This window comes from the organism of the source record quoted next, unplaced genomic scaffold (genome assembly GCF_019419815.1).
Source record: "Pyrus x bretschneideri cultivar Hongxiangsu unplaced genomic scaffold, Pyrus_bretschneideri_v1 Contig1, whole genome shotgun sequence".
NCBI lineage: Eukaryota > Viridiplantae > Streptophyta > Magnoliopsida > Rosales > Rosaceae > Pyrus > Pyrus x bretschneideri.
In genome coordinates, this window is record NW_025999390.1 from 18,338,726 (window position 1) to 18,360,784 (window position 22,059).

General features: G+C 35.6%; 1 protein-coding gene across 2 annotated transcripts; it reads right to left on the reverse strand.

Moving 5' to 3' along the window:
- Positions 1–7,336: 7,336 nt before the first annotated feature.
- Positions 7,337–14,848, reverse strand: LOC103957979 (PH, RCC1 and FYVE domains-containing protein 1). Of its 2 annotated transcripts, none has more exons than XM_048590251.1 (9): positions 14,312–14,848; positions 13,172–13,258; positions 12,249–12,335; positions 12,046–12,132; positions 11,825–11,950; positions 9,231–11,333; positions 8,957–9,103; positions 8,019–8,566; positions 7,337–7,842 (listed from the first exon to the last, which is right to left on the reverse strand). In XM_048590251.1, exons 1-9 carry the CDS (start codon positions 14,357–14,359, stop codon positions 7,677–7,679), a joined length of 3,399 nt encoding a protein of 1,132 aa, XP_048446208.1. In that variant the 5' UTR covers positions 14,360–14,848; the 3' UTR covers positions 7,337–7,676. The 2 variants fall into 2 exon arrangements, with proteins under 2 accessions (XP_048446208.1, XP_048446211.1); XM_048590254.1 differs by having other exon boundaries at positions 11,831–11,950; positions 14,312–14,847.
- Positions 14,849–22,059: the final 7,211 nt, after the last annotated feature.

Below are 22,059 nucleotides of genomic sequence, written 5' to 3' on the forward strand. Positions count from 1 at the left end.
GTTTTCTTGTCGTGTGTTGGTTTCGTAGTGCAAATGTAATATGTTCATAGCATGTGGTTCTTCTCTATTCACAGGGATGTCTTGGAATCTAGAGATTTAGACCTGGTTTGGTACTGAGGTGATTCTGAAAAAAGCTGATATCAAAAAAAGCTGGGAGCTGTTTTTGTGTTTGGTAAACACTCAACTTCAGCTTTTTTTCACAGTTTTGGATGAAAAAAAGCCAAAAACAAGAAGCTGCAAAACCCAGCTTTGAAAAGCCGGCCTTTTTTCACATTTATTTTACATAAAAGTTTATCAAACACTCTAATACTGTTTTTTTTTTTTTTTCAAAAACACTTTTACAAAAAAGTTTACCAAACACTCTTCTGCTTTATTTTACAGCTGCTTATTTTTACAGCACAGCAGAAGCAGCTTTTTTTCAAAGCACAGCAATACCAAACCAGCCCTTAGAATGCAAGGCATGGGCTCTTGTTGAAAGTTTGAAGTCCTCTCTTGATGAACGCAACTTGGAATTACGAGTTAAGACAGCAAATGAAGTTTAACGTAATTTGAAATCATTCAGCAAACTAAACGTTCAAATGTTTACATTGAGTCCCTGAAAACTAAAAATAAATGTTATAAGATTTGAGAAATGTGGGGTGTATAGAAAATGTAAGGTGTATGTAGAAAATATAAGGTGTATATTAAGAATGTGGGGTGTGAGAGTATTATAGGAAAGTATGTGGGGGTGTATTAAGATAATTTTTAAGTGAAAAAGAAAATGTGGGGTGTATTAAGTATGTGAGGTTTATTCAACAATTTGTGGGGTATTAATATAATAAGTTTTTTTTACAAATTTTAACAAACAATATTATCTACACTAAAGGGGAGGTGGATGGGCTTAGCCTCACAATGGGTTGGCAATAATGTGATTTAATCAGTTATTTATTAAATATTATTTTCTCTATTTTTAATGTAAATTATATAGAAACCGATTTTATTATGTGGATTCAGTTGTTTTAATTGGTTTATGAGGAGTTTGTTCTAACATGATATAAGATTATTCATTTACTTCAAATATTTAACTTTTCTTTTGTCAATTTACGCATATAAATACATTTAAAACGTATAAGTTGGACGTAGCACGTCGTAATTCAAAAAATGTCTTTTGCACGCGCGAAGACTAGTAATTTATAGTATACTTAGGAGTTTGATGCAGTAGGTGCCGAATGTTCTTTACAGTATATGAAATTTGTCAAGAAACTTGAATATCTTTCTGATTTGTTTTACCAAGATCTTCCAATCACCTTCAATGTCAATTTTAGGATAACGCATTCAAACTGCCCAATGGATGAAAGCCCTTTTCAATGTTGTAGCCTCTGCTTGCAAAACAAAAGAGAAGTCTGGAGGAAAAGCACTGTTAGTATTCCTTAACCTTATTATTATTATCTAAAAAAAAATAAAAAATAACATCATATACATTAAGAGAGAGAGTTTGGCTTAAACTCATAATGAGTTAACATTTTTTAACTTATGATAACAAAATAAAGAAAGTGATAACAACTAAATAGCATTTATATTTTAGATCTTCTATACTATATGCCATAGGTAAACGGATACTTGTGAAGAAACCTAACCATGTGATTATATCCATTCTCCACGCAAGTTTTCTATATATTAGAAATTGATAACTGTTGGGACAAGATAAAAGGAGTAGGATTCTTTCCTTTTTTTTTTTTCTTTTTTTTTTGTATTTCCTCCTCTTCCTTTCCTTCTTATTTGAATAGATATGGTTAAGTCACGTCAACATCTTATATTAATTTTTTATAAAAAAAAAGATAAAATAAAGAATATAAGAGGAATGGATGAAATGAGATGGAAAAAAGATGATAGAGAATGCTAGTGAAAGATAAAAAGGTTACATGTCAATTGATCGACATATTTCCCATCACTCTACTGTTTCCTCACAGCATCAGCTTGTCCTCGTCTACACGGACATAGAGACCTCCCTTTAATAAAACTCATAGGTTTGAGATCAGATTACACACGGATTCGGCTTTCCATCAGTCCATCTCTCTCCCAAGTCCCAACATCTTATTCTTACATGAGAAATTGTTCAGTGTACCAAAAACACGACTCAATACATTAAATATTATAATAAAATTTGTTGATTTTTTTTTTAAATATTTAACTATTTATCTTATAACATTTGATATGCCGGATCAAGTACTCGACATACCAAAAAATCTCTCTTTATATACCACAAGTGGGACCACTTCATTCATTCCGTTTTTTTTTTTTTTTTTTGAAGAACATAACATGAGACCCTGTCTGCATTTGTCCAAAATCCCGAAAGCGATGAAGGTGAGTCCCAATGGGCGCCCAACTGGATTTATATCCAACATAAAATAACCAGTATTTGCATCACCACTCCCCACCCTCCAAGAATGGAGGGACACAAACCAATTATACACTCTAGAATGGTCTCTGTTTGTGTGTATCGTTAAGTTTAGTCGTTCGCGCCTGACAGTTGGTAGAAAATGAACTCTATGGGCATTAATGGCCAAATATCACCTATGTGACATAAGACTGAAAAAACATAGCAAAAAAAAAGCTAATTCTTAATTTTGTGAATTGCATCTCTACGGTAAATAGTGATTTTTGATATTTTAACATCTTCCATTTTTGGTTGAAAGGACAAGACGACCAACTTACTACATTGTTGCAAAAAAAAATGATGATTTTGGCGATTTAATAAGTTTAGTAGGTTAAAAACACTTTTAAATCTGAAGATTATTTTTCAAATTTTTTGTAAATTCTTGTTTTGTTTTTCTGGTTTCCTTAGACTCTTTAAATCATTTTTAGAGCTTTAATTTGATATGTGTTATTCATCGTATATATAAAAAAAATTAGAGTTTCTCTCAACTTCTAATGTTTTATAAACAAACCTATTGAAGAGTGGTCGTTTGTAATTTCTTTCAAATGGTGATAAAATCATTGATTTAAAGTCTAATGGAAAACTACTTTCACGTTCGGTTCAGAGAGCACTTTTTTCGTTGAGAGTTTCTCATTCCTCTTTTCTCCTTTACGAACATGGAATGATCAGCATTGTTTCCCTGGAAACACATCGTTCTATGAACGATTGACCATAACATAACTAGAACTTGCTTCTCCTACTACAAATGAAATCCATTTATTAGATTAATTAGCATAACAATTTGATAATTGATATATCATACCCCATATTATCACAAAATTTGATATGTACCTAAAGTGAAAGCCTTACTGAATTTAGGAACGCAACTTGTGACATCATATGTTGAAAAGACTACATAGACTCTACTTTAATGCTTGAACTAGGGACAAGTTTTTCAATTTGTGCAAGATATACACATGAGAACTGTTAGCCGGCCATTAACTGTGATAGAGACCCACACATTTACCTAACCATCCCACACCCTCCCATTTTTCACTACCAAATATCTTTCCATTAAACTTTCTCACCATATATCCCTTAATTAGGCCTTTTTGTTCCATCAAACCTTTGGTGATGACTCAGAAACACACCTCCTAAAGATCCGTTCAAGTAATCTTAAAAGAAAAAAGGTTCAAACACTATTACTACATGTTACCTTTGTTTGATTTTGCACCTTGCTTAGTCACACACAAATTCATGTACAGAGCCAACATCTCCATCCAAAGGCACATGACTTAGTTCCTGCATTTATTTCCTAGTGTTTCCACATTCCCTTCCTCATTGTTTTGTATGTGTGCCTCCATTTCATACATACCCCAAAGCCATTCACCAAAATTCTTAGCTTCTTCCGTTCTTATTTATTTATATTCGGGGAGGGGCGAACTGAACAAAAAATCTCGGAGTGCATGCAGAAGTATATATATGTTATCAACTGATTCAGTTATATACCATTTCATGTCATAATCATTCATTCATACGCCAAAAGCTATTCGTAAAACTACAAAGCTTGTTCCTTAATTTCTTACTTATTTACATTTGGAGAGAGTCACAAAATCTCATGTGCATGCAAAAGTAAACGCTCTCAACTACTTCAGTTACATACTCAATATTATACCCAGTATTATGAATATCTATAAAGTACAAGTAATCAGTCTTTGTAGTTTGTGCCACCATTATTACTAATCTCTCACTTCCTTGCACTTTTCAGGCTTGGCGACAGCAAAACACCCCCTCCCTCCCTTCCTCCGCGGCCCCATCTCTCTTTCTCGATTTGCTCTTCCTTCTTGTATTTCTTCCTATATAGCTAGGCTTTTTCATTTCACTTGTTTGGTGAAATGGGAAAGAAACATGATCTGTTGGTTGTAGTAGCGGTATTGCTGCTCATCTTTCTGGTAGGCCACACTCAAAGCTCTAGAGTGCTTCATCGGAGCAGTCAAGTGTTCAAGGTAATGAAGCCTAGCAGCAGATCCGGTCATCAGAAACTGCATGACAGCAGCTTTTTTGCGTTCTTACCAAAAGCAAGGCCTATCCCACCGTCTGGTCCTTCCAGGAAGCACAATGCAATTGGTTTACAAAGTTCCTCGCAGTTCTCACCTTGAAGAAGACATAGAGATATATTTCTACAGAAAAAAGGTAGATGTAGCTGCTGCTGCTCATAAATCTTCTTCAACTCAGAGAACTAATATTGGTGATGGGTAATGCAGATGGGGTTGATGAATATATATTCACAGTTTTTGGTTTAATTTTTGTTTATGCAGTCTAATTTTATGAGAAGCAAGCATAAAATAGCTTGGCAAGTTAATGTTTATGGGAATTTTGTAAAGGGGAAAAAGAAAATCAAAACATTAATTCATATTTTCTGCTATTTCTGTGGAATTAATCCTGTTTTTTTTTTAATTTAATTGAATTCTGCATGTAATTTTCACATGTAATGGAAGTGAAGTTATATATGTTGTAATTATATTCAATCCAATGAGATGAAATTGTCCCTTCCGTAAGTTTTTGATGTGATCACATAGCTAGCCAGCTAGTAACAGTAATGCAGTACTAAAGATTGAGTGAACGCGAACTCAAAATATTTTGACAACAAGTGAGTGAGTGATGATGACGTGCGTGATCCTGTTAAATATTATAGGCTGACATGTCATCATCTCATCCTTTTATTTAGTTTTGCTCCACGCCTTTCCATCATCATCTCTCTCTCTCTCTCTCCCCCCCTCTCTCTCTCTCTCTCTCTTCTGTGTTTTTGCTTTTGGTTGGTGCAGCTGGCAAGGTGATGTGGAAAAAGAGGGGAGGAGGATGAGTTTTCAAACAAGAAGTCTCACTTAGTGATGAAAGAACCTAAGACTCACATTTCTTAGTTTATTATTTCCAACATTTTTTTCAAACACAAGGGGAGAATAATCCACTTTTAATTTGACTTTTATGTTTGTTAATTAATTTAATTTTAAATTTTGTTATATATCTTATTTATTAAAGTAGACCAAAGCCAGTACCAAAAAAAAAAGTCACCTACGGAACAAAAATAAATAAAGTGATGCTATTTGCACATTTGTTTTTACTTTTCACACACCACTTTTAATTTTTGATCATCGAATTGAATGAATTAAGAAGATTAATAAAAAAATTAATAAGAATATGTAAGAGATAAAAAAAAATTGCAAATAACACTACCAATGTCTATCTATTAAAGTCTAATTTGGACTGCGATTTTGGAGGGGGGTAGGATAAGTTGACCAACTAATTCATAAAAGTTATAAGTTGGTTAAGCCATATCACATCTTGCATTAAATTCAAACTGCCACACCGGGAGAGATGTGAGACTAAAACCTTTGAACAACAGAACAGTAGAACTTGAGAGTGAGTTCACTTTCATCTCGCGTTCTTGTCCTGTAATACCTTATAATGTATAAATTTTCTTCACATAATAATATATTATCAAATTAAAATGTTACAACAGCGATGAATCCGATTTATACAATTGTGAATCTTGTTCATACAAATTGCACTCGTAGAACTGGTGATTCTCAAAGTAAAGTCCCTAGGGTCAAAAGTTGTGACTGTTACATTTTACTTTGGATTGTGGTGGAGCAAGATTCAAAGTGGTTTGGTTAAAACTTAATGCAAAGAGGGGTCCCTGCTGGCTTTTCACTTTTGACTGATGTTTGAATTTCCAATGCAAGTTTCAGTGTCGGTAGGTTATGAAAATGATCACGTTAGTATTTGAATAATGGAGCCAGAATGATCTACAATTATTCAATTAGCATTAAATATATGAAGAAATACTTTGTTATCTAGAATACAAATTTCGATATCCTCACGCGGAGCTTGTATGTTTTTTTTGGGGGCAACAGAAGTAGAAGATTGAATTGGAATGGATATGTCACTATTTTAATATATGTTGAAAGAAGAAATGAAAATTTTGTGATCAACATGAAAGTAGTAGATGAATTATTTAAAAATAAACTTATTGATTACAATCGTCTTTTAAATATATAAGAGAAGGAAGGAATTTTGTTTATGTCTAATCTTCTCAAATTGAAAAATCATTCTTGTCTACCATAAAAATACTTGATATTGATTTCAATCCAATCTTCAGATTCGATACAAAACGAGGCCTTTCTTGTCTAATTAATAAAACGTCATCCAAAGAGGGCAAGTGAATAAGTCATTGGTGGAGAGAAATGAATGCATATACTTACATGGTGCGCCTACATTTGAATTAACTTGGATATGACTATCCATTGCATTGAAAGCATTTTGAAAGAAGAAACAGATAAGAACTTCCAAATTTTATCCAAGTTAAAGATTATTCATGGAAAAAAGATATCCTTACTAGTCCCCTCATAAATGATAGAATTAAAAAGAACAAATTTTCTTCATGAGTAACCTGTAACTTGAACAAAATGGATAAGTTGTCATTCATTTCTACCTTCCAAATGCCTTTAATGTAGTAGTGAACAATCCTATCCAAGCTAATTCTCTCTATTGAGCGAGGCCCTAAAGGTTACATTCAACACGACTTCTTATTTTTACTTAACATTCAAGTGAAGAGGAATACCACCAAAACATACTAATGGTGGTATTCATTTTCACTCGAAAATGAGAGGTTGTGGATGGCGAATTCGATACCAAATTGGGATGCTCATTGTATGGCTTAACCAAACTCCCCCTCTCCTTAGTGTAAAAATGTCAATGTACAAACAAAATATATATATATATATATATAAATAATTAAAAAAAAAAAAAAAGAGAAAGCAATCTCTTTGGATTACCTACAATAATCATAAGGTTAGTTACAAAGCATTACGCTTGTGCTAATCGTTTCGCTACCAAGTTTAGATGATTTTCGCTAGAGAAAAACTTAAGTACCAAAAGTACGGAAGAGCAAGAAGAGACTTTGATTTGCTCAGATCATCGTCTCATAAATGAAGATTTTATATACACTACAATACAAGAGGTGTATAAAAGGGTAAATACCCATAAATTAAATGGATGAGAGAAAATCAATTTATAAAGGAAAATAAAAGAAAAAAAAGAAGAAAAAATTGGGTAAGTGGGAAGGAATGAAAGGGGAGAAACAAAATAAAGGCAAAAGAGGTTGTTTGCATGCTTCCCTTCATACCCACCACCCTTTTGTTGCTTCCTCTCAACACCACCTACACAGTAATTCATACAAAATAAGTTAACGGAGGACTGCCTTCCTCCTGCCCCTCCTCTGCTAAGCTTGTTGAGATGAGGCAGGTGAGAGAGCTCCGTCTGATCTACGTGCAGCTGAGCCAGCAACCGAAGATTTGTCTGACCCACGCACATTGTACTTCTCATACACTTTCTCACGATTCTCCGACCACCAGATCTGTGCTTGGTGCTCTCCAAATCTCTTTCGGCTACAAATGAAAATATATATTATCAGACTTTGATTACAAGATTATTCCATCTTTGATCCATAACAGCAAAGTTATGCACCGAGTATGTGGCATGTTACGGCCAATATGATCAAGAGATCATTGGCCGACCAGCTGACACGTTTATTGTAGTAAGAAACTACCAAAACCAAGAGTACCTGAAGCGCACTCGTTTGAGATCTCTAGTTCCATCCCGCAGAGCCACAAGAGTTATATAAACACCAGGCTCATATTGTTCAATCCATTCTGCCTCAACTGTATTACCATTAGCAGGCGATGGAGAATTCATGGATCTCGCACCATTCTCCCCATCTTGAAAAGGCCTGGATTCCCGGCCATCAACAGTTTCAGACACACTACTACTAACTGTCTGAAATGATCCACCGCCATTGGGTAGTTTATCTGGGGAGTTTATCATCCCGTTGGAGGTCAGAGGGTCCCGACTGTGCTGCATGATTGTTTCATTTGTTCCAAGTTGACCCTTGGGTGAATGAGTCGGGCCGTGATTCCCATTTGTTGTAGCAGAGTCGATTCCCAAGGAGGAGATCAAGTAAGAACTGCTGATGGAAGTTGATCTTGAATGCTGCTCTTCATTAGCATCTGGATAGTTAATGCCATTTGGCTCCAAACCATTTGGCAGGAATGCCTGCTTTATGGTCTCTGAACCATAAACCCCAGGTGGAAGCCGTTCCGCCAAATCCTTGAGCTGAAATTATTATCAACGATGATGATGATCACTATGGCAGTCCAACATAAAATAAAAACCAATAAAGGTAGAGGTATTCAGCTACCCAACTCAATAGTAAATAACACCTTTTAACTTATTCAAGTCCGACAGTTTAAAAGATTGCAACTGACAAAAAATAGGTATGAAAAACTTGTACCATTGGATCCTTATTGCTACAGCCTACAGTTTCATTCATAGAGATAAACCTACATCAATCATGTACTATTCTACTCTGAACTGAAGTTTATTTTATTAAATTCAATATTTCAAAAAGAAACGATTAAATTAAATGTTTACTAAATAGAAGACACAAAAGTTGATGATCGTGAATAAGTTTAGGAAATGAAAGCAAGTAGCAGAAGAAATGACCTGTGCGGTTAGTGACTTTATAACTTCTTTTGCAGCTTTAGATTTAGCAGATTCGTCTGCGGCCAATGCCATTGCTTCTTGTACTTTCTTTGAAGAATTCTGAAGCTCTAATTCTTGACGATCACATCTCTGTCTAAGGCTCTCAACCTTACAAAAAACATTTACAATCAAATTATTAAAATACGATAACTACAAATAGTCAAACATGAAACCCACCACCCCTCTCAAGAGGTTTATAAAAGTAGCAATAAAGTCCAGAAAAGTATGAACTTACCCGTGAACGTAATTTTAGCACTTCCTGATTTAAAAGTTCATTTGTTTTCTTCAGACTATCAGCAATACTTTTTGAGAAGGAAAGTCCTGATGTAGTAGGAACAGGAGTTGCAAAACGAGGAGGGCTTGGTCTCCTCGAGAAAGGGGACACGGACCTTGAACTTGCTCCAGATGGTGTAAGAACTGGTTTGGGAACTGTTCGTCGCAGATCAACAGCCGTTGACATAACAACCTCCTTTAATTGCAACAATGAAGGTGCTTGAGCAGAGCGGACAAGTGAAAATGTGTCAGCTTTCTTTCCCTGCTTGGCTGCTTTAGTATCTAATTGCTTTATCAAATCCATATTCGATAGTACAGCAGTCTTGTATAATCTTATGTCAGCCTTGTCCAACCTGTCCTTGTTCTCACCTGACAACCGAGGTATAGCATTCCTTCTGTTATTACTACCAGTTTCTGACACCTTATTCAATTTCATATAACAAGGATCACAAACTCGATATGGTTTTCCAGGATTAGGAGCCAGAGCTGCCCTTGTTGCTTTTTTTGAACTGCATGAGTGGCAGTGCACAAGTCCACAATTATAGCAGTTGTGCCTCTTCCTTGTGAACCCAAAAGCCTGTCTACAAGCAGAGCACTGTGACTGCTCAGCACCAGATACCCATTTGTGAAGACAAATAGCTGCTGTATATTCTGAACCGCAACCAATATATTTCACATGTCTATCCTTTAAAGCTTCAACCAAAGTCGGTGTTTTCCGATCTTCAACATCTCCATGGCCTAATCTACCATTAGCTCCCTTTCCCCATGTATAAACTTCATTCCTGGATGTCAATACTGCTACATGATAAGCACCACATGCAATTTCTTCAATACAATCCCCACCGAGTTTCTCTTCTACCAAGCAAGGTAGCTTTCCATCAGAATTGGGATTCCCAAGCTGACCATAAACAGTACTGCCCATTGTACAAACATGTCCTGATGTCGTCAAGCCAACTGTTAAACTGTGCCCGCAAGCAATTTTGTGAAAATTGTAGTCAATAAGGGCTGGAACACATGTCGGTTTAAGTCGGGCTTCCTTGTCCCCATGCCCGAGACGATTTTTATCTCCATCACCCCAAGTAAACAACTTACCTGATGAAATACTTGCACTAGATTGTGTTGCAATAACCTCCACCACAGCAGCAGTGTGCCACACCCCACATGCAACAGATATTGTCCTCAACCCTGATAGGGATTCTATTTCTCTCGGATAAGGAACATTTTCTCTGTCTCCATGGCCTAAGACGCCAAATGTGCCATCGCCGAATGTGAAGAGTTTCCCCGTTGATGTTATCAAGGCTGTATGCCATGGACCACAAGTTACAGAAGCAACTTGGAGTCCCTCAAGAGGACCCGAAATTCTCTTTGGTATCCAATGGCTGACATCAGTGCCATGACCAAGTAGCCCAGCATTATGCGTACCATCTCCCCACGTATAAAGTTCCCCAGCCGTTGTAACAGCACATGTATGAAATTCTCCACATGCTGCAAAATCAACACTAGTAGCTGCCAGAGATTCAACTAGATGAGGTTGAACAACATCCTTCCCAGCACCATGCCCTAGTCGTCCTCCAGATTCTTCACCCCATGTAAACACTTCACCTTGTCTCGTGACCAAGGCTGCATGCTTGACCCCGCAGGCTATATGATGGACATCCAAAACAACATTGGACTCTAATGGCCTAGGGACAAGCACATCTGATCTCGGGCTCAAATAATTCACATTTTTATCAGCCCCAACCTTAACAACACTATCACAAATAACCTCACCCCATATGTACACATCACCTAGAGCTTCACAATCATCCTGTCCAGAACCATGACTTGAAGTGCTAGGAGCACTTGAAACACTAACTCGAAATGCATCTGAACCAGATCCTTTAACTTGCATATTTGTCAGGTCTGATGCAGCATGTGACCTCTCAGAAACTGGAGAATTTTCAGGGGGAAAACTCTTGGGCGAAGTATTTGGTTTGAAATTAACAGAAATCTCTGGAGAGCCACTATCTCGTGCACCACTAGCAGAACTATCAGTAGGACTATTTGATGTCAAGTCCTTGCCATCCTGAAGTACCCGAAAACATGATAAGCAGGCAGTCATTCAACAGGTGTACTTATACATATTGAAATGTAAGAGAAACTTTCATACATCCAAAGTCTATGTGTCACCATAAAGAGGTTGGATGACTACAATAAAATCATATGAACTGAACTATAAGGTTGGATGACTCATTTAGAATATATATATATATATATATATATTAAACATATAAAGTAATAAAAAATAAGATAAAAAAATGTCTATAAAAAAAGCCAATCCAAAAATTACAAAGGGAAAGAAAAATATAATTAAACATGCAAAAAAACTATGTCTATGCAAGGAGAAGTTTAATTTCTTTAAGAATCAAATACTAAAATTTAAATTAAAAATAATAAAAGAATCTTATCATAGTATTTCAGCATTTCAAATTTAGCTCAAAAGCTCCAATGCAGCATGTAGGGCAAGACAAGAGAAAACATAAAATTTAACCACAAAAGAGGTTTCTAAGTAGGTATATTTACATCAAGGTAGAGGCCTCCATCACTCCATCCGTCAATTTTCGAACGCCCACCTCTGCCAGAGGAAATGAGTGCTTTAAGGCCTGCAATCCACACTTGCGCCTCAACTTTGTCCTTGCAAATCTGGACGCAAATAACAGATTATCATAAATATTGTTATTATAAATGAAAATAGGAAACAATGTAAAAACAAATAATTTTGAGCTTCCACCACTAACCAGATCAAGAGACCGCTTTCCGTTATTGTATATAAGAGAAAATGATAAATAGTCCTTTTCAGGACGTAAATATCGTTGAAAGACAGCCTGTAACAAATTTTGGAGCAAGATGAAATTAGAATAAGTATCACTAGAAGACTTAAATTTAAACTGCAGTAAATCTATGCCAATCATGTACTAAAAAATTATATCAAATTTCTCACAGTTCTTTGTCCAGGAACAATTCTTGTGACAGAAGCCAACTTCAAACTTCTTTCGCTACTTGAAATCCAGATCAAAGTTGATTCGTCCTGAAATTATTAAATGCAGCAGTCAGTAGAAAGTAGAAAGAATTTAAGCAGATAAATTTGTGAATTAAAATACAATAAATATAATCAAAAGCAGGAACCATAGAAGGCCATTGAAATGCTATCTACCACAGAAGGCCAGTGAAATGCTATCCCATTAGCAGAATTTTACATTGCATACATCAAAACACAAAGTAGCATGGTTATGCAGCAACGTAGCAGCACAACTAATGTCAACTGACATTTAACATATTCCAATACCTTACAAGGTGAATGTATAGTCTATCAAACCTTCGTAGCTATTAATGATATGTTTCTCCAAGAACCATAGACCATATTTTTCCTTGACTGACCTCAAACTACACTACGAATAAGTTCTCAAATCTCTTATCCAAATTAAATATGCCATAGAATCTGGCAAACTGCCTACTGTACCCTTTGGTTCCAATCTGCCACATGGATCGGAAACTAAATTAACTCAGATTTCCCCTTCAGTTATTAATTTAATTAGCAGAAGGGAAACTTGATAAATTTTATCTTTTCCGTTATAAGCACAAATGGAAATTGTATACTTTTGGGAGAAGATGGAAATTACCTAATTGACACTACATTACCACTGCTAAGCAGGAAATTCAATTAAATATGTTTCGTAGCATTCTTGACTTCATCCTTTTATAAATTTTACTGTCTGTTCATGCAGGAATTGTGGAATAAATTTTTTATTTCAACCTTAATAATTGAGCACACCATGTTCTTTTCCTTCCATGGAGTGGACAAACCACCAATATTTTAAAAATAAAAAATAAATCCTAATAGAGAAGCTTTAGTTACAAACTTACAGTAGAAAGTCTAAATGGACAAAACTTAGGCTTTCCCTTACGACCATATTTCAGTAGTTGAGCACCCTTCTTCAAAGCAATTATTGCCTGAAAATCATTTAAGAATCATTCAAAACCATGAGAAAGATATGAAGGGCGGATAAACGCTGTATGAACTAAACATAGGACCATAATAACCCACACAAAAGAGTTGTATCATTTATACTCGAATATAGAATTCTACACCATATCAAATGCTATTCTAATTATAACGTTACCCTGAACTCCATACCGCGTATAGTAATGACTTTTTGACTTCCAATTCAAGAAACATACCAATTTAGTTCTCATTCAGTTACAAGTTACAACCTTCCAAAACATATCATAATTCATAACTGTTATCCTGCGACTAAGAGAATAAATCGCTAAATCCAAACTTTTAAGATATTAAGAAACCCTATGCGTCTTCTAAAGTTACTATAAAAACTGTTCAACCTAGAGCAGCAGGTTTTACACCCTGCGAAGAAAGTAAAATGTGGTTTCCATGCAATGCCATTTCCATTAGATCACTTTGTCGCAATAATCACTAGACATTTATCGTTCGAAGATGTCAGTACTTTACATATGCCTCAGAGCAAACCCAGTTGCCGATATGGAAAATGCACATGGGAAAAATACAAAATTAAAAAAGGTTCGAAACTTCGGCCCTGTTTGGTTCTGTAAAAGCACCCATACTGCATCCATTGAGCCGAAATAGATGAACCCAGAAGTGATCCTCAAAACCAAAACCTTGAGAAGAATATGTTCCCACTAATTATATCTAAAAAGTTGTATGTCAATTACCAAATCAAAATTCCCTGACATTTTTAACATACCTGAAGATTATGTTCCCAGTAATTATATCTAGAGAGTTGTTTTTCAATTACCAAATCAAAATTCCCTCACATTTTTAACATACCTACAAAACTTAAAAGTATCAAGCTAAAAATAAAGAGCTCTCCATCCAATTTCCACTTTTTGGAGGAAAAAAACAAATCTTCTGCTTTTCTAAGTAATTAAACAGACAAATAATTAGGAATTTATTTCATTTTCTTTGTATTTTTTGATACATTTGCAAAAGCAAAAAAGAGGCAAAGAGAATTTAGAGAGAAAGAGACCGACCTGGTCGATGTCACGGTTGGCATTCCCGTAGCTAACAAGATCTGCCATTCCATGTGACAGAAATTACCGTAACGCCACCACCCTCTCCGATCCCCCGCCGGAGCTCCGTTCATCATCTACCTTCCAACTGTCTCTCGCGCCTCCGTGCAATACCATCAACGGCCACGTCACCACCACCACAACCACCACTGCTCAGCTCTCTCTTTCTCTACACTACGCGGCGTAGATCTGCCGAAACCCTAAGATCTCCAGTTCTGATCTTTGACTCCGAGCAAAGAAGAAACTGAGCTCGAAGCCGTGGACTGTTGGGAAGCTGGTTGCGGAGAGACCGACGGCGGGTTGAAAAACGAGGAGGGCCTCAGAGAGGAATTTAGGGAGTGAAGGAGAAAAGAGAAGGGACGAAAGGGCGTCGGAGAATGGGACGGGAGGGGAAGCGGACCGGACGAAGGAGCGAGGGAGGGATCAGAAGAGAGAAAATTCACTGGAAAGAGAAAATTTAGGGGGGATGGAGTGGGGGCCGTGGGGCGTGTCCGAGTCTGTAAAAAGCACAACTGGTCAAACCTGTGAAAATTTGAGTACTACCGATCAAATAAATCAAACTCGCAAAATAAAATAAAATAAAATATGTATCTTCTAGAATTTTAGAATTTGATGCAACTGAGTGCGAACTTGTTGAAACTATGTGATGTTAGAGATTTCAATAATAAATATTTACTATTACATATATATATATATTATATTGACTTGGTGCTGCATTGTGCAGCGTTTGTGTGTATGATAAAGGGTGTTGCAGTGCGCAGCAAATGTAATTAGTTGAATTGTTACAATTTTTAGCTAAAAAATATGATGCTTACTCAAATTGTATGAGTAGAATTAAAAGATATAAATAATCAAAATTTATTTTCTGAAAATTTTAAATAGAAGATATGTCTTTGGGTCAACATTATTAAAAAGGGTTGTATATCTTCAACTAAAATAAAAAGACTCGATGAACGAGTGCTTTGATGCCTATAAATACTTATTGTAGCATAATGTTTCACACACAATTTCAGAAATTTATTTTTACATTCAGTGCTCTCTCTTCTCTCCATCACATTCATACAATTTCTTTCTACTTATTTATAAGGGAATGCAATTCGGTTTTGCTAATCAAATATTTCATACTTTGTTATATTCTGGAAGTGACTTGCCAAGAACACTTTAGCAAACTCATTCGAGTGGGGGCAAATAACACTTTAAGGAAACGATTCAAGTTGTACCTCAAAATCATTATTCAAATTATTCTCTATATTTCTATATTTACTCTAACACATGACCAAGGTGGAAAGTTACTCAAAGTTTTTCTTTTTATAAACAAGGTTAAACAAGCCACTAATTAGATGTGTCATCCTCGTATGTTGTTTTTAAAAGCGTTTTGTTGTAAGACTAAGATTGCAGCACTAGTTTTGATTTTCATTTTTTATATAAGTAGTGTCGACCAGCCATATAAGTATAACTTTTCTTTCTTGAAGGAGTTTTATTTGTTATTTTCCAAAAGTTCCATTGCTGGAAATTGGCGAGGTGTAATGTCTTCAGCCAAATTTGAACTGAATGTAATTGTAGTCTAGGTTTTGTGTTCCGTTTTTTGTTTTGTGCTACATAAATGTTTACGTAACTACTCATATACGTTATGATATATTCAATTTCAAAAACACTTTATCATTATAAGATTGTGGTTAGACTTTAGTGATGATTTTGGGTCCTTGTACGAGTGCAAGTGATGCATCCTTTTCTTCTTTACGGGTGGTATTAGGTTTGAGCGTTGCGAGAATAGCAGGATGACGATAATGGCCTTCATTAGGAGTGATGTGGCGAAAAGAGAAGCGACCAAGTTGTACGTTGGTCTACACATAAGCAGGACTGGAGAAGGGTAGAGAAGGTATTGTACAAGTGAATGTGGGTTCAGAACTTCAGAGGGATTTGGTGGCGGTTGTAACGCCGAAGGTAGCAGATTTTGAACCCAAACGAGGAGAATGTAGGAGTTTGTGAATACCTACAATTGCACCAATGTTTCATAAATCCATATTAATTTGTGCACACGAATGTCATTGATTTGTATTAAGGAAATACATGGACGAATATTCTATGCATTTTTAAGTGGAGAAAATCCAACAAAAAAACTCGACTCCTTTGTAAACATGAATATCAACCAGTAATGTGCATGTTAAAATATAGTCATTCTTTACTTACTAAAGATAAAAGAATGAATGCATGAACTCAAATGCATAAATGAGTATTTGGTTTGTTTGAATATTAGGAAGTGTTTTCTAATAACTAAAAACACTTATAACTAAAGTCTTGTTTGATATTGTTTTTTCATCAAAAACTATTTCACTTTAAAGCTAAGCATTAAAAAAATGTCTAGTAAAAACAAAATATCTTGCTTATTTTAAAAGCAGTAGCCTCCAGACATTATCTTTGAAAGCAGCATGAATGTTGCTTTTAAAAGTTATTTTCATAAAAAGTTGAGTTGAACCTTTAATATATATTTTCAATTCCTTAATACCCTTATTAATTAAAAAAAAATATTTATCTTTTTTACTTGGTTTTATATTATGTTGATAAAAACAAAAGTTTTATTACACTTATTTTTTCTTGCTCACACTTTCTGTATTGCGTCCCTCCAAGACTTAGTAGCTAATAGCTCATTTAGATGTGCTTTTAAAATGATTGAATGCGTTTTTAGAGAAAACATTTTTGGGTTTCGAAAGCACTAAAAGTGCTTTCTACAAGAAGCATCAGTTATGTGATTCTTCTAGGAAGCACTTTAAGTGCTTTTCTAGAATTTACTTGCATCTTTACTAATGATTGGTTCTAAAAACATTTTCACTGTGACATCCCACATCGCCCAGGGGAGTGATCCTTAAATGTATATTCACATCTCTACCTAGCACGAGGCCTTTTGGGAGCTCATTGGCTTCGAGTTTCGTAGGAACTCCGAAGTTAAGCGAGTAGCGCACGAGAGCAATCCCAGGATGGGTGACCCACTGGGAAGTTGCTCGTGAGTTCCCAAAAACAAAACCGTGAGGGAATGGTAAGCCCAAAGCGGACAATATCGTGCTACGGTGGTGGAGCGGGCCCGGGAAGTGGTCCACCCTGGGCCGGGATGTGACAATTTGGTATCAGAGCCTAACCCTGGTCGTGGTGTGCCGACGAGGACGTCGGGCCCCTAAGGGGGGTGGATTGTGACATCCCACATCGCCCAGGGGAGTGATCCTTAAATGTATATTCACATCTCTACCTAGCACGAGGCCTTTTGGGAGCTCACTGGCTTCGAGTTCCGTAGGAACTCCGAAGTTAAGCGAGTAGCGCACGAGAGCAATCCCAGGATGGGTGACCCACTGGGAAGTTGCTCGTGAGTTCCCAAAAACAAAACCATGAAGGAATGGTAAGCCCAAAGCGGACAATATCGTGCTACGGTAGTGGAGTCGGGCCCGGGAAGTGGTCCCGCCCGGGCCGGGATGTGACATTCATCAAAAGCGCTTTCAATCATTTCAAAAACACATCCAAACGAGGTCTAAACTTCTTTGGCAAGCAAAATTTTGGGGAGTTCTGACGTACAGACCAATTAATGTGAGAATTTTTAATTCTTGTAGTTTTGTGTAATATTCTTCCATACTTACGATGGGAACTTTTCGTATATTTACTGCACCATTAGTATAACAATTGCAATTTACATTCCGTACTGAGCACTTTCATCAATAGTTTTAAGTTTCGGTTTTGATTTAGGGGTGTGTTATCCACACACCCCTTTTGGTGGATATCCAAATTGGGATGTGTCAGCAGGAGAATCAAGTGTTCAAATGTGAGTACAAGTCTAAGGGTATTTAGCCTAGGTAGTTTTGAATTATAATATCTTATCGATGCTTTAAATCGCTTTTGACCTGATAAGGGAATTTGTGAAATTGTTATATAATCATTCATGGTGTTGTGTATGGATCTTTTTAAGATTTTTGTTTAAGCAATTGGTTGAATGATGATCATGTTAGTCATTACGTGGATAAGTAGAATCAAACAATTTTGGCTTTGTTTTGTCCCAATTGATCATGTCTCTAGTGAAATTGTAATTCATTTTGATGCTTGTAAATCAAATTGTACTTCGACTAAGCAATTTGTTGAATTATTAATTTATTACTTATTGTGTTCGAGTAAGTGAAAGTTAGGAAAATTTGTTGTTAATTGAAGCTTAACATTATTATCGTTAAGTTTGTCCAGATAAGTGGGAGCAAATAACTTCGGTTTGCTCTATAAGTAAGTTCACACTGTTATACATACATATTGGGCATCAATAATCTTAAGCCAATTATGCGTTATGTATATTGAGAGCAGAAACTTACTATTGAAGTCGACAATAACTTCATCTTCCTCGATTCTTTAAAAATCAGATTTATTCTTACATGCAATGAGTATGATTTAATTTTCTTTAGTTTGAGAAGCCACGTCAAAATAGCCAAAAACCCCTAAAACCTGTGGGACTTTGTTCTTCAAGAAAAAAATAAGGAGGGAATATGGTAAGCAGTTATTTGAAGCGCATGTTCCACCAAGGTGGCTGTTTTGCTTTCTGATTTCTCTTTAGCTTTTCTTATATGATCGATGCTTTTATCTACGTACTCACCCATGAATAATACTAAAAAGAGAAAAACTCACACTATAGGTATATAGCACTTTATGTTTACATATTTTCCCAAACCCTAACCCTAATTCGACAACCCTAACCCTAATTTTGTTCTTTTGTTAACTCTGAATGGTGGCAGTTGGCAGTGCATGGCGGTCCACTAAGGGACCAGAGTAGTTTCGGGTCCATCCTAACAACTGTGTAAAAAAATTTCTAACAACATGAAAAGAAGATGAATTGTCCTTGTGAAGAAATTGAGTCAAACGATATCATAGCTTATATTTTTCTAACAGTTTTGTTTACTTTGGCTTTGTGGTTTCTTGAAACTCAAGAATAAGGTTTTAAAATCGACTTTAATGTTATTTCTAAAGCAACCTAATCAACTATTATTTGCAACCCTCCTCTTTGCCCTCTTTTTTTTGTCAAACGATTCAAACCAGATTTCTTTGTATTTTTGTTCATATAGTTTCACATTTTTTATTGGTTACCCTGGTCTCTACATCCTACTTAGTTGTATTATACATTTTCTTTGATTCTCTCTATTAAATTTAGCAGATCTTTTAATTTTGTGAAGATTATTTCAATTGCTCATATTAGGAGTTCGCAATTTTTTCTCAATACATAATGAAAAGCCCTCTCTCACAAAGAATTCTGGCTCAACCGTTGTGGCAGTGCCATGATTGCGAAATTTTCCCATGCTAGGGCTAGCCTATTTGCTGATTCGAAACCAAAGAAGAAGAAAAAATCTGATACCAAAAAGTAATTTCCCTGATCACTTAGTTTATAATCCTGAAAGCAACAAGGGTGGGACATGATTTTATCGATGAAGTGGATTTGGAAGAGTGGGTAACTTATGCTACTAATAATGGCAGTAGTATAATTGCATGATGATAACAGATAACCACTTGAAAGCCGCCTATTTGCTGTTTGGTATTTGGTTCGTGATGCAAATTATAATTGTGCTACTGATTAAAGTAGGGTGGTAAGTACAGCGAAAGAAGAATTCTTCATGATGTGAAGTGTATATAATGTAGGAACGAGGCTTCCAAAGGCTTGCTTTGCGGACAAGAAGCCAAAATTGCAAAGTTGATTTGACACGGCCACAAAACCTACCTACTTGGCATGGTCGCCTTCTTGCCATGCATATGGGACCAATGCATACAAATTAAGGATCACTTTCAATCTTTTGAGGACTTTTCATAAGTGCTTTTAAAAGATTGAAAATATTTTTAGATAAAATGTTTTTGGAACCAAACTTTAGTAAAATGCAAATTAATTCGGGAAAAACACTTGAAGTGCTTCCAGCAAGATGTACATAACTGGTACTTTTTAGCATGAAGCACTTCAAGTACTTTTAGAATCTAAAAGTATTTTTTCTAAAAAAAAATTTAGTCATTTAAAAGTATTTGTTGAACAAGTCCTAATTCTCTTTTCGATTGGCCAACTACATTTTACCCAATTCGTTGTCTATCATTATCGTTACCATAGTAGCTAGTGAGCTTTTTAAAACCCGAAGGAAATATAGATGTGTAGTGGGAGGAAGACACAACAAACAAAACACCCATAGAGGTTCTGGAGATCCTCTACTCATCAAGTTCTTTTCACTTCGTAGTACCCCACCATGTTGTGACGAGTACAAACAAACTGCAAGTGTCACTAATTATTTATCAAGTTCTTTTGATATGGTCTCTTGATTATATATATATATATATATATATATATATATATATATATTCATATAAATTACATATGACCGTCAGATGATGATTGTATTAAATACATGTTACTATTGTAGCCAATAATATTAGCAGAAAAAAATAAAAAACAAAAAGTTGTTTGTATATTATATGTTTGATTGTGTCAAATGATCTGATATTTACAAATTTACTTAAGTTACCTGCAAATAACACAACCCCAACACACTTGCACCAACATCTATGAAGATATGAAGATAATTCTTTGGCATTGCATCTGAGGAAAAGGCCGACTGCAGATTAAACGAAGGACCACCCAAAGCAGCCTAGCAGTTGCTAGTTAGGGCAGATGTTGCAGCCTTTGACACAAGGATGTACTTTGCTTGCTGAAACTTGATGACATCAAAGAGTATAAGCATGGAAGAACCCGTGAAGTACTAATAACTGCTAACACCAAATCTGGGCCCTTGGATAGTAGATAATATCCACTCATATCCACATTCTTCTTGGTTTCTAGCGTAGTTAGTAACGTTTACGACGCGAGAATAGATTGAAAATATATATTGGTTTATTTCTTAGTATTGAAAGAAATCTCAAGATCAAATTCTACGCATGAATCAAATAAGAAAAAACTACATAATTATGGCATTTAGCCCAACAAATTCAAAAAAGCCCATACATAACGGTTATAGGTTCAGCAAGAAAATCTGAATGAAATATGGTAATTGGGTTTAAGCTCAAAATACAATCCACTAGTAGTTTCCATATAATTATTAAATTTGACTTCCACCTACCTTCTTCCCAGCCCAGTCTGAATATTTAAAACCTCTTCACCGTCTTCGGGCCATTAAATTCTGATTTTAATTTGCTTTGATAAAAAATTGTTTACAGGATAAAAAGTTTCTTCTCATCTTGATAAATAGTAATGTCCAAAGACGAAGTGTGTGTGAACATTTTTAATTTTTAATTTTTAATTTTTAATTAGAGAATTAAAATTGTAGTTTTATGGAATTTTAATTGATAACGAGAGTTCTATTAATATATAGTTTAAAGTAAATAGAATACACCAACTAGAATTACTAGCTGGAAATATAGATTTGGTTTGGCATGACCAAAAATAAAATTACTAGAGAGAATGACCAAAAATAAACCTAAATTGTGGATGTCGAGTCGATGGTGTCGATTTTAGCATGGGGCAAAAGTTTCTCTACTTTGGCACCGCATGTTTGAATTCATACTAGAACGGCCAAAAATATACTACGTCAGCGCTGGTTTTTTGGGTTATTTTCTGGAGTAGTAACAGATGGAAAACTAAAGCCTCAGCTCTCTTTGCAAGTTGCATTAAGGCATATGCATAAAATTCAGAAACTATACAGAAAGAAAGGGCAACTGAAAAAGAA

Excerpts from the sequence above, each read along its gene's own strand:
- LOC103957979 (XM_048590251.1), bottom strand. The coding sequence starts at position 14,359 with ATGGCAGATCTTGTTAGCTACGGGAATGCCAACCGTGACATCGACCAG. Across the intron at positions 11,951-12,045 it reads GAAAGCGGTCTCTTGATCTG|ATTTGCAAGGACAAAGTTGA; the intron begins GTTAGTGGTGGA and ends ATTTGCGTCCAG. Across the intron at positions 9,104-9,230 it reads TGCTAAAATTACGTTCACGG|GTTGAGAGCCTTAGACAGAG; the intron begins GTAAGTTCATAC and ends GTTTTTTGTAAG.